At 51.2% G+C, this 13,926-nt stretch overlaps 1 protein-coding gene across 1 annotated transcript; it reads left to right on the top strand.

Annotated features, from left to right (window-relative positions):
- The first annotated feature begins 520 nt into the window (after positions 1–520).
- Positions 521–11,694, top strand: LOC142918227 (protein Wnt-5b-like). The gene is made up of 6 exons (XM_076062364.1): positions 521–724; positions 4,185–5,963; positions 6,728–7,059; positions 8,031–8,147; positions 9,401–9,710; positions 11,064–11,694. The coding sequence occupies exons 2-6, from the start codon at positions 5,840–5,842 to the stop codon at positions 11,156–11,158; spliced, it is 978 nt and encodes a 325-aa protein (XP_075918479.1). The 5' UTR covers positions 521–724; positions 4,185–5,839; the 3' UTR covers positions 11,159–11,694.
- The last annotated feature ends 2,232 nt before the right edge of the window (positions 11,695–13,926 follow it).

Here is a 13,926-nt window from a genome sequence, read left to right as displayed (position 1 = left end):
ACCCACGTGACATCAAGGCTGTCCTATTCTAGGCAAGGCCTCAGGGTGTACCGGGCCTTTCACAACAACAGCCGCAGCAACAGCAACAACGGTTCTCTTGAGAAAATGCTTTAAAAAGTCAACGTAGCTTACCTTGACACTCGCGAACTTTAATGATTAAAATAATTAAAACAAAACTAAACACTCACACGCACATGGGCGCGCGGCGTTCAGCGTGTAGGGCATTAAAAATGGTAGCGACCTCCTGCGATCTGATTGGTCGCCGCGTGCCAAAGTGGGGAGGGGGGCAGGGCCAGCGATCCGATTGGTCGAGAGGCAAACCTGGGCGCGTCTCCGGCGATGGTGCGCAGCGATTGGTCAACGGTTATCCTATGCTAATTTTGGTATGCTAATTAATTTTAATCTGTGTGTGGGATGAGATCATCTCGGGAGCACGTGGACTCGTGATGAGCACGCCGTGATGAGTAATTTGACAAACAACAAGATCCATAAAAGGGCCCTCCGCTGACACTGCGGGGGTGTGGATTCCACTGCCTGCCTGCCCGCCTGCCTACCTGCCCGCCCGCCTGCCTGCCTGCCTACCCGCCTGCCTGCCTGCCCCACCTGCCTGCCTGCCTGCCTACCCGCCTGCCTGCCTGCCCCACCTGCCTGCCCTGCCTTCCTGCCTGCCTGCCAGCCTACCTACCTGCCTGCCAGGCTGTGTACCTGCCTGTGCACCTGCCAGGTGAGACTGCCGACGACGGGGAAACTCGTCCACGGCCCGTGGAGCACGTCCCAAAGTGTCGCACCGTTTGCAATCGGCGTCTATTTAATTCTGAATGGCGCCACATTGCGGGCGAGTTTTTTTTCGTCTTCACGCGAAAGGATTTCGCTCCTTAGCCGCTTCGCCCGAAGGGAGCGAGCGAGTGGTCAAACTTCCGGCCTTAAAAATATAAATCTAACGAACGTAGGTGGGGTCAATTCTTGACCCGATTTCAGTTCCCTCGCTCACGGCCAACGCCAGTGACGATTATCTGAACCGGTCCTGGGCCTCCCCTAGGTATACTCGGCCTCAAATGCGCACACCTGGTGCGATGGGTAGACCTCGCCACAGGGGAGACAAAGGCGGCCGAGCGTGGCGCCGCTACTCGCTAACGGCACTTGCCTCGATGGTCTAAGGCTTGCACGGGGACCTTTGTCTTTGTGTGTGTGTGCAAGTGTTTCACGGTGGGGAGCATGAAACTCCCCGGCCCATCGCGCTCTTCAGACGATACCGGGGAGTCTCATCATCCTCACATGCCCTCACCCCCCTCCACCAGCAGCCACGCTCCATTGAGACTACCGTAGTTTCAAGCATGTCACCCGCAGAAATTCAGATAGCCCGCACCTCCATATACCCCGCATGCATTCATAGATTTAACGTCGTTACCGCAGCTTTATTCCATCGTACTAATACGAAGTTTACATTTGTAATACATTCCACTGTCAATTGTTAACATTAAAATCATAACGTGCACAAAGACGACAAACTAACCGCAAACGAGTGAACTTTAAACGGTAAACAAGTAACAAAAGTAAATATCCAATAAATAAGTAACACATAACTGGTTGATAAGCAAGTACAGTTATTTGTGATAGCCACGTCGCTTGTGAACAAAAACATCTCTAGCTCTGTGGGCCTTGCCTGGTAAGAACTCTAAAGTTTATATTCTTGGTTCTTTCGGTAAAGTCACCACGTAGAAGGGAAACAATAAAATAATACAAATATAAAACAATAAAATTCTCACGACATTTCGACTGCAACACAAGAAGCAATCATTACCAAGAATGTGAATCCCTGCAGTCACGAAAGCTTGAAATCAAACTCTAAAGTTTTTATCTTTAGAGGGTGATATCTGAAGCACGCCTGTTTCACCTCCCCACGTTTATGAACAAGCACTGACCAGCGTGGTGAAGTATGGTCAAACAACCTCTGACTGACGCAACATGGGGGAGGGAGGCCTTCATCCGTTGTGTGTGCTGCTCACTCTGCAAGTCGATGTTCTTACAAAGCGCCCTCTTTAAAAAGGACATTAACTGTACTGTGTATTAACCTAATCACATTTTGTTTATTATTAACAACGCTCACGAACGGTGCTGGATGGCATCTGGTTATACGTTTACAAATGTGAACGCGGTGAAATGTAACCATATATTAGTGTCGGTAAGACATGTGCTGAAACATTGAGATATTTAATTAAAAAAATGTGAAAAATATTCATGTTAACGTATTTTGCATGTGCCTGCCTTTAGAAATACTAATTTGACTTGACATAGAATTTCTTCAAAAGTCGTTCTGTTCTATGAAAATCCAATGCTATCGAGAAAATGTAATTTTAATAAAATAAATGCGACAAAGATGTGTGTGTGTGGGGTATCATCTTACAAGGTTATATTTGGCAATCGGATGTTTCACTCTATTAACAATGATTTAACAATATTCTGCACAGAGTTATTACATTATATATAAACACATTATCATGCCGTAATAGACTAAAGCGCAGCCCCAACGATGACTACATTGCATTTTATTAAAACTCCTCTCAAATGTGACTTTATATACGAATGCGTTGAACGTACTTGATCGTCATCGTTGTGTTTGATGAAACAATTAAAATTACGATCACGTGGTCATTTACCTACAAGCATCTTGGCAACACTAATCGGGGGGGGGGGGGGGGGGTGGGATATATTCAATGTAATGGACCTGGAAACACTGCTTTCAATCTGAGTAAAGTGCAATCGCTCTGCACCAAGGGCTCCTTCATGCACTGTCGAGGCTTGCAAGGCGTGTGCTCGTGTGTGCTCGCCTACCACTTACGGGGTTTGAGAATTAATTGGCCACCAATAAAGGAAATCATCTTTCCCACCCTCACCCCTGGCTGAGAATGAGACGCCTCTGGATGAGCAGTTTGGACACAAACAAAAAACATCATCCAGTATGAAACGGGCAAGACATTTGAATAAAATCCCACAAATGTAATCGGAGGAGTCCAAAAATGTTTTACCATCCAGGAGAAAAGCCCCAGAGCTAAGAAAAAATGTTCAATGACTTGGGCAGCAGACAACATCACAGCATTCCACAATTACAGATTTAAAAAAAAACAACAACACTCATGTTGCACACTCATATGATGCAGAATTGCAGTGATGGGTCACTTGCAAAATGCGTCCTCATCCCTGCCGTCGCAATCTGAGCGAGCGTTTTGGAACGTCACAGATACAAAAAATAAATGTTACTTTTCCATTTTACATCTCAAAGATTGAGACACCGCAGGGGATTTACCGACTGACTGCACGCAGCCCTCTCGTTGACCCTTACCTCTGTGACCTTTAAACGGGTCACTCCTCTTCCTCCTCCTCCCTCTTCCGTTCATTCTTCCGCATGCCTTCTGACACCAACCCCTCCCAAACCCCATCTCAGACTCTCTCGCAAATCCCACAAGCAGATGAAACGGCAGCAGCAGCACAGCCATGCAGACCGTTTGGGATTTGCAGGGTTAAGACGGATTGTTTGAGAACTGAGAGGTTTTTTTTTGAAGCCCCCCACCTGGTATATAACACATTGTCAATGTGTGTATAACACTTTCTGTGTGTGTATATATAACACTTTGTGTGTGTGTATATAACACTTTGTGTGTGTATAACACTTTGTGTGTGTGTATATAACACTTTGTGTGTGTGTATAACACTTTGTCTGTGTGTGTATAACACTTTGTGTGTGTATAACACTTTGTGTGTGTAACATTGTGTGTAACACTTTGTGTGTGTAACATTGGGTATAACACTTTGTCTGTGTGTGTATAACACTTTGTCTGTGTGTGTAACACATTGCCGGTGTTGCAGGCCGGAGGGGTCTCTACCCGACTGGATACATTCACTGCACGACGTGGTTATGAGGTTGGTCGGCTGCAGAGCCCACCAGAGTGACGGCAGTCGAGTTGGTCACGATCACGGTGGCTAGGAGATGTTAACTCCCTCGCCTGGTACGCAAGCGGTCGTGGGTTCGATCATCTCCCAGCCACCGTGGTGATGATGATGATGAGCGAGACGTGAAAACTCAAAACATACGGCAGCGGGCATCGTCAGGGTCTAACCCACGACCTCTTGCGTACCAGGCGAGGGAGTTAACATCGTCACCACCGGGCCGCTTCTCTTCTGCGCAGCGCCGCTGACCACGAGGATTTCGATGGATCCCCTGCGACGTGTGGGCTGGTTCCCGCTGGGGCTCTGCGCCTTGGCACAGCTGTGGGCAGTCGCCAGCGCCTCTTTGTGGTGACCGCAAGCCGCCGCCACCGCTGCTGTCTTCGTCCTCACTGCTGCGATGAGAGCTCACAAGTTTCGACGTCGATTTGAGCAACCTTCTTACCTTGCCTCTATTTTGCACACCCCATACGGTTGTTGTACGGGATTTTGTTTTTATCGTGTGCGTGTATATACATCACATATACAGTATCTAGCGCGGTATATTGAGGCACCATGGCGGCTAGGAGATGTTGACGACCTCGGCTGTTATGCAGGAGGTCGTGGGTTCAATCGCGACCTTGACACATGCCGTATATTTGGAGTTGCTATGTTTTCCCCGTGGTCGTCTTAAGAATTTTTATTCCGGGGTCCTCCGATTATTCCCTCCACATTTAGAAGCACGCGTTGAGAGTGTTTGCCTACTGCTGTAAGTGTCAGCGTGATGATCGCCAGGTCGCCGCTGAGGAAAGAGCCACTTGGCTCGGCCGGGGTCTTGCGCGCTAAAAGACAATCGCTTGTTTCCCATCCTGCGCCCATGTAGCATCCTCCTCCGGCGTGCGGCACGCACACGCACAGTCGGAGACGATGCAGTCGCAGGAGGCACCGTCTCTTATTTCCGTTACACCAACTCCGGCCTCTCTCTCTCTCTCGACCACGCTGCCGTACAGCCGCGGCCCAGACACGACCCTGAACCGCGTTGCGTCGACCGAGACGACCAACCGCTGTCCGGCCGCACAATTACCGGTGAAGGCGACAATGAGAAGAAGAGTCCATTCCCAGTACCGGCAGCCCGGAGCGCTCTCACCGCTGCTTTTATATTGCCCCTTGCCCCTCCCTGGCCCCGTCCCTGGCCTCACCTCCCTTCTCAAACCAACCAGAGGGTTCCAGGGGCCTCCCTCCCTGTGAGGTCTTCCATGACCCTTGCCCCGGTTCCTCCGCCCTGCCGGCACGCAGCGGCCGTGTGTAGACTCTCGACGGCGTGAGTGCACTCGCTGTCCACAGCAGTTGCCGCCGCTGGACAGCGGTCGGCGCTGTGTCACTACACAACTTCAGAGAAGAATAACTCGTGTGTGTGTGTGTACATCGCGTAATATTCAAATTTACAAACCTGTAGAAATTCCACAGATATTTGCTCTATTTAACTTTTTATCATGTAGCACTTTTTCAGGAGAGGCCTGGCTATCGCACTTTATAGCTCAAGCAAGTGGCCGATATCATCATCACGTGGTAATTTATAGCAGCAGCCAAATCACTCCAAACGCGTAGAGACGTTGATTCTAAAACCAGAGGGACCTGGAGATAAATCCACGCAACCACGGGGAGAGACATGCAAACTCAAAACGTACATGCAGCAGCAGGCATTTTTTAAGGGGTTGGGATCGAACCCACAACTGCCTGCATACCAGGCGAGGTAGTCAACATCCCCCGTCCACCGTGACTTCCGCCCCCATCCCTCTGCAGGTCGCTCACACTGTGGGCCCCCAACTTTGACCCCTCCGAGTATCGGCCGCTGTGCATTTGGGTGCCGGGGCTGTCCCCCGCACAGCGCAGAATATGCCTGCGGCACCGGGACCACATGGCGCACGTGGCCGAGGGCGTCCACCTGGCGCTGTCCGAGTGCCGGCACCAGTTCCAGGGCAAACAGTGGAACTGCACCGTGCCTGGCGCGGAGGACACGCTGGACCCCGTGGCCAAGTCGGGTGAGGGGTCAAAGCGAGCCCGCCACATCCACTCGCACTTAAGGTCCCCGACCGGTTCCCCGAGACACGCACACAGAAGCTTTTTTGGGGGGGGGAAAGGGGGGGGTCGCCCACCTCCCTCCCCTACGCGACTCTGCTTCGGAGTTCCCGCGTTCCTCCTCCAGGGGTTTCCCCCTCCCCTACGCGACTCTGCTTCGCAGAGTTCCCGTCCTCGGGCAGCGGGAGATGTCCACGGGCGGCCCAAGCGGCCGCCCCGTTAACCCGATGACAACCGCCTTCGCTCTGGGCCAGTGCCAGGCTGCGGCTCGCTCGCTTCACTGCTCTTGACGCTCCTGGCACGCCTCTTGGGGGTCCCGGACGTCCCACCGGCCCTGGTTCGCTCCCCAGGTCGGCCGCTATAAACGCAGCAATCGTAATACCCGTCACCTGATCGTTTCCCTGTCCCGAGATCTATTCCGCGGAGTTGGAGACGGCGTTCGGCTCCTACCCGCGGCGACGATCCCCCTGGTCCCCACTCGTGTCGGTCCTTGAGGGTGGGAGCTCTCCCCAGCCGCTCGTGCTGCTGCCGCTTCTGAGCTGCGCGCCCCCACGCCACCGATTCGGGGGCTCTCCTTTCGCAGGGCCGCGGAGCCCATTGTTCGGTCCCCCGGGCAAATCCCGTGAGAGGGGTCTGTCTCTAAATAGGCGACGTTTTCCCTACCACCTGCTTGGCGTGTTCTCCCCCAAAACCCCTTCCCACACCGGTCTGGCCGCACCGTCTCCAGCTGACGGGGCGGGCTTCACGCACGACGCCCCCCCGGGAGTCTCCCCAGGCTCGCGCGAGGCCGCGTTCGTCTCCGCCGTCACCGCCGCCGGAGTGGCCCACGCGGTGGCGCGCGCCTGCCGCCAGGGGGCCCTGCAGGGCAGTTGTTCCTGGGTCGTTCCCCACACCATGAAGCTACCGCCGGGTGCTCGGCGGGGCGGCTCCGGAGACGACGTCGAATACGGATACCAATTCGCCAAGTGGTTCGTGGATGCGGGCGATCGCAATCGTGGCAGCGGGCAAGGAGGGGAGTCTTTGGCGATGAATTTGCACAACAACGAGGCCGGCCGGCTAGTGAGTGGGTGAACGGGTGGGTTGTGCATGTGTGTGTATTGTCATTAAAAAAACAAATGTAATGGAAAAAAGTTATTTTATGCGATCAATGCAAATTAGGTTCGGCTTCGTCGGCTCGGGTTGTATTACCAATCGTGATTGATGCAATGATTCTCGCTTTAACTTTCACCGGTTATATTCTTGGTTCTTTCGGTAAAGTCACGTAGAAGGGAAACAATAAAATAATAAAAAATAAAAATATGAACATTAAAATTCTCATGACGTTTCGACTGCAACACAAACAATCATCAAAATTTGAAGAAAAAAAACACTATTTTCAAATTTTCTTGCTTTGGTTTCCACACCTGATGATTGCTTGTGTTGCAGTCGAAACGTCGTGAGAATTTTATTGGTTAATATATTTATTTATTATTTTATTGTTTCCCTTCTACGTGACTTTACCGAAAGAACCAAGAATATGAATCCCTGCAATCACGAAAGCTTTAAATCAAAATTTTACCGGTTTATGTTTCAAGTACAATAACGTCTGGTCGCAGGATACAGTTCTTACATTTAAGATTATTGTTATGCATGAATCTTGATTTGAAGCTTTCGCGACTGCAGGAATCCACACCCCTTTGGGTTCTTTCGGTAAAGTCGTCACGGAGGTAGAAAAAATAAAACGTCCACGCCGTTTTGATCGCAACACCACAAAGCGGTCGTCTTTAGGGCGAAAAAAAGATAACCCAGCAGTTGAACTGCTGGAGCAGCGAGAGAGCCGTTACACACAGCAAGAGGTGATGTTTGTGGCGAAGGGCATGCTGGGTCTGAGCTGGAAAGGAATTCCATCCCCGGACGCAGGCACAGGTGCCGTCGTGACGTCACCGCCACTTGTTAGCGAACGGCGGTTGGTAGTGGCGATTATGATGGTGGCGGTGAGTGTGGTGGTGGTGGTGACGATGATGACGGTGGTGGTGGTGGTGGTGCTGCAGGCGGTGTACAATCTGGCGTACATGGGCTGCAAGTGCCACATGTTATTTGGCACCTGCATGCTGAAAATCTGCTGGCAGCAGCTCGCCGACTTTCGCAGCGTTGGGAACTTTCTGAAGGTGAGCTCACGGCTGCAGGTGATGAGACTGCACCCAGAGGAGGTGAGTGTGGGGTGGGAGTGACGAGGATGAAGCCTTCTAGATTTGAAGTTTCATGACCGCAAGGATCTTTCGGTAAAGTCAAGAAAATAAAAAAATAAAAATATTTAAAAAATCACGACGTTTCGATTGCAACACAGGCAATCGTCATCAGGTGTGACAACCACAGCAAGAAATTTTACTGAAGTGGGAAAGAAGCCGGAGTCAAGGGGTTTATACTGGGCATGGTGGGGGTGGGGGAACCATCACGTTACCATACATAGCAGGCGTTACCAAAAACATTTCCAAAATCTTAAAAACAAGCACAAGATCCAGGTCCGATTCAGTACAGCACACAATCCCTGATCTAATCCCATCTGTGAAGGATGTCATTCCTGACATGCAATACCCTGGAGTTTACAAACTGAGTTGCATTTGTTTCGATTGTTACATTGGGGAAAGGAAATGTCATGTCTCAGACTGTATCCGCGAGATTTGAAACACGGCAGGACTAACTCTTCCGCCGTGGCTGATCACTGCTACAACGCCGTGGGCTCCCATGATATTGTTTTATCCGAGACCAAAGTGCTCTGCAAGCCGTCTGGCTACCATCAAAGATTTGTTCATGAAGCCATCCAGATATACAAACACAGACATAACTTCAACCCAGAGGACAGATACAAACTGAGCAATCATTAAAATGTGTTATTAACCAAGTAAAATTTAACAGTTCATAGTTTTTCCCTCTTATTTACCGGATACTAGTTTATTTTACAGAGTTAATTACATCGTCAGCGCTTGGCAGTGCGGCTATTTTGTTGCGAGTGCCACCATCCGTGTTGGCGGCAATCATTGTAGATGCGTGGCTCTCTCCCCACTGGCCCCTTCTCCCGCACCTACAGCCCCGCCCACTCCCCCCCCCCTACCATGGCCAGTATAAACCCCTTGACTCCGGTTTCTCTCCCACTTCAGTAAAATGTTCTTGCTGTGGTTGTCACACCTGATGATGATTGCTTGTGTTGCAATCGAAAAGTCGTGATTACATTTTATTTATCTTTTATTTTCTTTACCTACGTGACTTTACCGAAAGAACCAAGAGTGAGGATGAATCCATAGGAGGGTTACAGACGGGGTGGGGTTGGGGGAGGGGGGGGGTCCCTCACAGCTAAGGGAGCTCCCCGCATTCACTCAACAACCACCACATCCCCTGATGACGACGATGATGGTTGCCGCAGGAAAAGTACGAAAGAAGTTCCGCCGTGCAGCTGGTGAGCCACAACGGTGGGGGTGGTGCCGGAGGCGCCAACGGCAGCAGGGGCGGCGCCGCCCGCTGGCCCCGCCGGCGTCTGGAGGCGGTGAACGAGCGGTTGACGGCGCCCACGGTGAGCGACCTGGTTCACGTGAACGCCAGCCCGGAGTATTGCGAGCGCGACGAGACTGACGGCGTCCCCGGCACGGTGGGGCCGCAGTGCAGCGTCACCTCGGAGGGGGCCACCGAGGGACGCTGTGTCACGTGCTGTGACAGAGGATACGACACCTCTCAAGGTGCGCACATCACCCCACCCACCCCCCCTCCCCTCCCCGAAAATAAACTAAAACTATTCATTAAAAAGCGGCAACTATTTCATATTACACAAAATCCGTGATCTAATCCCATCTGTGAAGGATGTCATTCCTGACCTGCAATACCCTGGAGTCTACAGACGAAGTTGCACATGTGGTAATTGTTACGTTGGGTAAACGAAACGTCACGTCTCTGACCAGATCCGCGAGCACAAGGCAGATCTGAAACGCTCCAAACATACAGCAGCGGTCATTGTCAGAGTTGGGATTGAACCCACGACCCCTGCATATCAGGCGAGATAGTTAACATCTACTAGCCACCGTGATGATGATGAGACGCAGACTCCAAATATGCAGCAGCAGGGGCCGGCATCGAACCCACAACCTCTGCTGTCTCTCTCTCTACATGTGTGTCACATTTCAGTGAAAGGACATTTTCTGAATTTTTCTAATCTGGTATCGAGCAAAAATGTACAACTCAAATGTAGCAGCATTTATCGTTGAAATTACGGACGGCCGAAACACGGAATTGGGAGCCCGCGATCTGAAACGGAGTCAGCCATTTTGATTCCGCTCAGCCACTCGGCTTTCCACAAATAAACCACGGTAAAAAAAAATGATCTCGTCCAGGAGCGTGAACTGTTGGAACAAACTCCGGTCATCTTGGTAGCAGCGGCTTTTTGGCTCGGCCATCGAACAAAGGCGGTGGTCACTGCATCATTGCGCAGCGCTCTCGGATGTGCTTCTGCGGCCGTCTGGAATGCTCTTCCGATATTAGAAGGTGCTTAGATTTAAAGCTCTTCTTTAGAAGCACTTTTAGTGTTTGCCCTTCCCCCGCACCTCCTGAGCATGGTTAGCTACGTACGGTGTGAAGAAGTTCAGCATGCACACTATACACTGCAATGCACGACTACACTATACATCACACACTATACACTACGCTGCATGCTACACTATACAACTATACACCACTCTACACTATTCTACACTACTGTAATGTCCCTCGGAAAACTTGCCTTCGTTCTTTTTTATTAGGGCGCATCGTGCAGATAACATACTTTCATATCCTACGGTACTTCGCTATGACCAGCATATACAGCGCTTGGGCTAGGATAGAAACAAAAACTTGGGCTAGGATAGAAACAAAAACTTGGGCTAGGATAGAAACAAAAACTTGGGCTAGGACAGCGACCCAAGCAACTCCGGCACGGAGACGGCGGCGTCAACGGTGATCGCAAGATTGCGATGAAAAAAATCTCGCGGTCAAAACGACGACAGTTCTCGCGTTCGTTTCGCACTCTCGCCCCGCGCTGTCCCCCCCCCCCCCCCCCCCAGTCACGGTGGAGAAGCAATGCGGATGCAAGGAACAACTCCACTGGAACGTCGATTGCAAGCTGTGCCCATGGACCGATCAATTCTTGTGCAAGTAGCCTCAAGCCGCAGCCTAGGGGTGGCCTCGGCTGAAATCGGACTCCATCTGGTTTCAGCCCCGGGTTCTGCGGGTGTTTGATGACCCCCACGAAGTTTGTTTGGGGCACCACGGCATCCAGCATGCCCATCGCTACGAGCCGCGTTACACTATACATTACACTACTACAAACGCTACACGTTGATACGCTACACTTCACTACCCTGCTATACACTTGTCAACATCCGCATGTGGTGAATTTCCACAATGCAGAAGCACCGTTGTTTTTGACCGTCACCACTTGAATGCGGTTAGTGACTAAGTGGCCTTGTTGTTCCTTTTTACTCCGTTCTTGTTAACGCCGCGTTTTGCCAAATGTTAGAAACATTCACTCGGCACACTGAGGATTCACAGTGCGGTTCGGTGACCCCTACAAAGTTGTTTAGGGAGCCGCCCCTGCAGCATCCGTCATACCCTTCACTGAGCCGCGTTGCACTGTATACACTTCACGCTACACTTGTAGACAACCTTGCCTATTAAAGTAATTTTCTGTGTGTCTATCTGTGTGTGTGTGGACGTCAGGGATGCGTTCCTGAGTATCGAAACGGCGTTATACCGAAGCGATTGATAGTGTGATGGTGGTGGTGGTAGTGGTAGTAGTAGGTGGTGGTGGTGGTAGTGGTGGTAGTAGTAAGTGGTGATGGTGGTAGTAGGTGGTGGTGGTGGAGGCGAAGGGGCTGAGAGGCGATGGATAACGAGAGAGGACGAACGGTGATGCTGTCAGCGACGTGAGTGTGGGGGTTGAGGCGACGCAAATCGGGTGGCGATGTTAATAACGTGACCACCTAATTTGCGAAGCGACGTTAAATCAGAGTATCACTGTAATTTCTGTGCGTTTTGGGTCTCGATTAAGTCGGCTGTAGTGTTCATGATAGCGTATAGTGGTGCACTAGTTATGCATCGATTGCAAATGATAACCAAGGGGGGGGGGGGAGGGAGTGGGCGTACTCATGGATCCCGTAACGCTCTCCAGCAACGCCTTATCCCACTGGAACAGTTTCATTATCGATAAACTAGAATCGCGCAACATTCGCGAGTTTCCCCTCCATCTGTCCACACGCGCAGGGGCGGAGCCAGGATTTTGACTTTGGGGGGTTGCTGACTTCAACATTCTGAGATATCCAGTTTATGTTTTCCAATTGGCGCCACAAATGTATGAAACAAATTTTATTGGATTTGAACGCGGAGTTAATTAATAGGTCGGAGCCGCTGACGTGGCCGATAAGTTTGAAAGGCTGCCGCTCAAGCAGCCTGTAGGGCAGCACACAAGGTGGCAGCACAAGGTGGCAGCCTGCAGGACAGCACGAGGTGGCAGCCTGCAGGGCAGCACAAGGTGGCAGCCTGCAGGGCAGCACAAGATGGCAGCACAAGGTGGCAGCCTGCAGCATTTTTGGAGCAGCCAGATATCGGGTTATCCCGATTACCGACTTTCCCAAAATTTCAGGGGGGGCCAAGCCCCCCCCAGCCCCCCCCCTGTGGCTCTGCCCCTGCACGCGCATGATGCCTCCCCAAATCGGTACGTCAGATGACAGCAAAAATAACAACTGGGTGCGGAGTGTAAATGATGATAATTTATTTATCCAGGAAGTTACACAGAATGAGCATTCCTGAATCCTTACCCTTGGGGTTCCTCTAGAAATGGCAAAAAGCCACTGAGAGTGGCCACGTGGAGGAGAGGCTGCTACTCTGTACAGAGCTGGACCGGTACCGCCTGGATCTCTGTGGCATTCAGGAGATCCAGTGGACTGGCTCTGACTCCAATCATCATGAGGGGTGCAGAGTCCTCCTCTCGGGCAGGAGAATGCCAAACAACAAGGAGTGGCTCTAATTCTGAAATAAGAATGAAGGCGGCGTGGGAAGCTGGCGGCGCGGTGTGGGAAACTGTAAGCCCCAGGCTACTTTGGGCTCGCCTCCCCATCAACAGGAGGCAGAAAATGGTGGTGATGGTGGCTGCTTACGCCCCCACCGAAGATGAACATCAGTGGAGGAATGCAGGCATGCCTGTGGATTCAGATTCCTTCTATGACCTGTCACAGGTGTTAGCTAAAAGTGGCCCCTCGGGATAGAGTCATCCTGTTGGGTGACTTCAATGCCCGAGTTGGTCATGATGCTGGAACCTGGTCTGGAGCGATTGGAACAACTCAATAACAACGGTAGGAGGCTGTTAGACTTCTGTGCAGCCTGTGGACTTGTCATTGCCAACACGCTGTTCTGGCATCTGTGCATCCAGACAACATCATGGATTCACGCCGGGTCCAAGCAAGAACATCCGCTGGACTATATAGCAGTGGACCAGCGAATGCAGGCCCATGTCCTTGACACCAGAACCGACAGTGCTGCTGACCTCACTGACCATTAGCTTTTCATATGTAAGATCTGTGGGCTGGGTAAATCTGTGAGCAGGAGCGAGAGATAATTAAACTCCCAAGCATTCACTACGTTATAAACAACATTTTCACTCATAAGTCGCTTGCCTAATTGCCTCAGCAACTAGGTGTTTCGTATCGAATCTCATCTCAAACAATCGAAGGGCACCCCTAAGTGGCAGCTGCCCCTGTGTGGCACAAGGTGGCCCTCCACCGGCCTGCACCTGGTATAATTATGTCGGTAGGGGGCAATCATTGATGCGTCATCTACGTTGTGGGGTTTCCGGATAATGTTTACCACAATTTTGACCGTGACACCAACATGCAATGACCTGTGCGTTGTGAGTGACACAATACCCTGTTT

This window comes from Petromyzon marinus, unplaced genomic scaffold (assembly GCF_048934315.1).
Source record: "Petromyzon marinus isolate PM22_M1 ecotype Great Lakes invasive population unplaced genomic scaffold, UKy_Petmar_22M1.pri1.0 PM_G_Scaffold_58, whole genome shotgun sequence".
NCBI classification, from domain to species: domain Eukaryota; kingdom Metazoa; phylum Chordata; class Hyperoartia; order Petromyzontiformes; family Petromyzontidae; genus Petromyzon; species Petromyzon marinus.
This window is presented reverse-complemented; position numbering and strand designations above follow the sequence as displayed.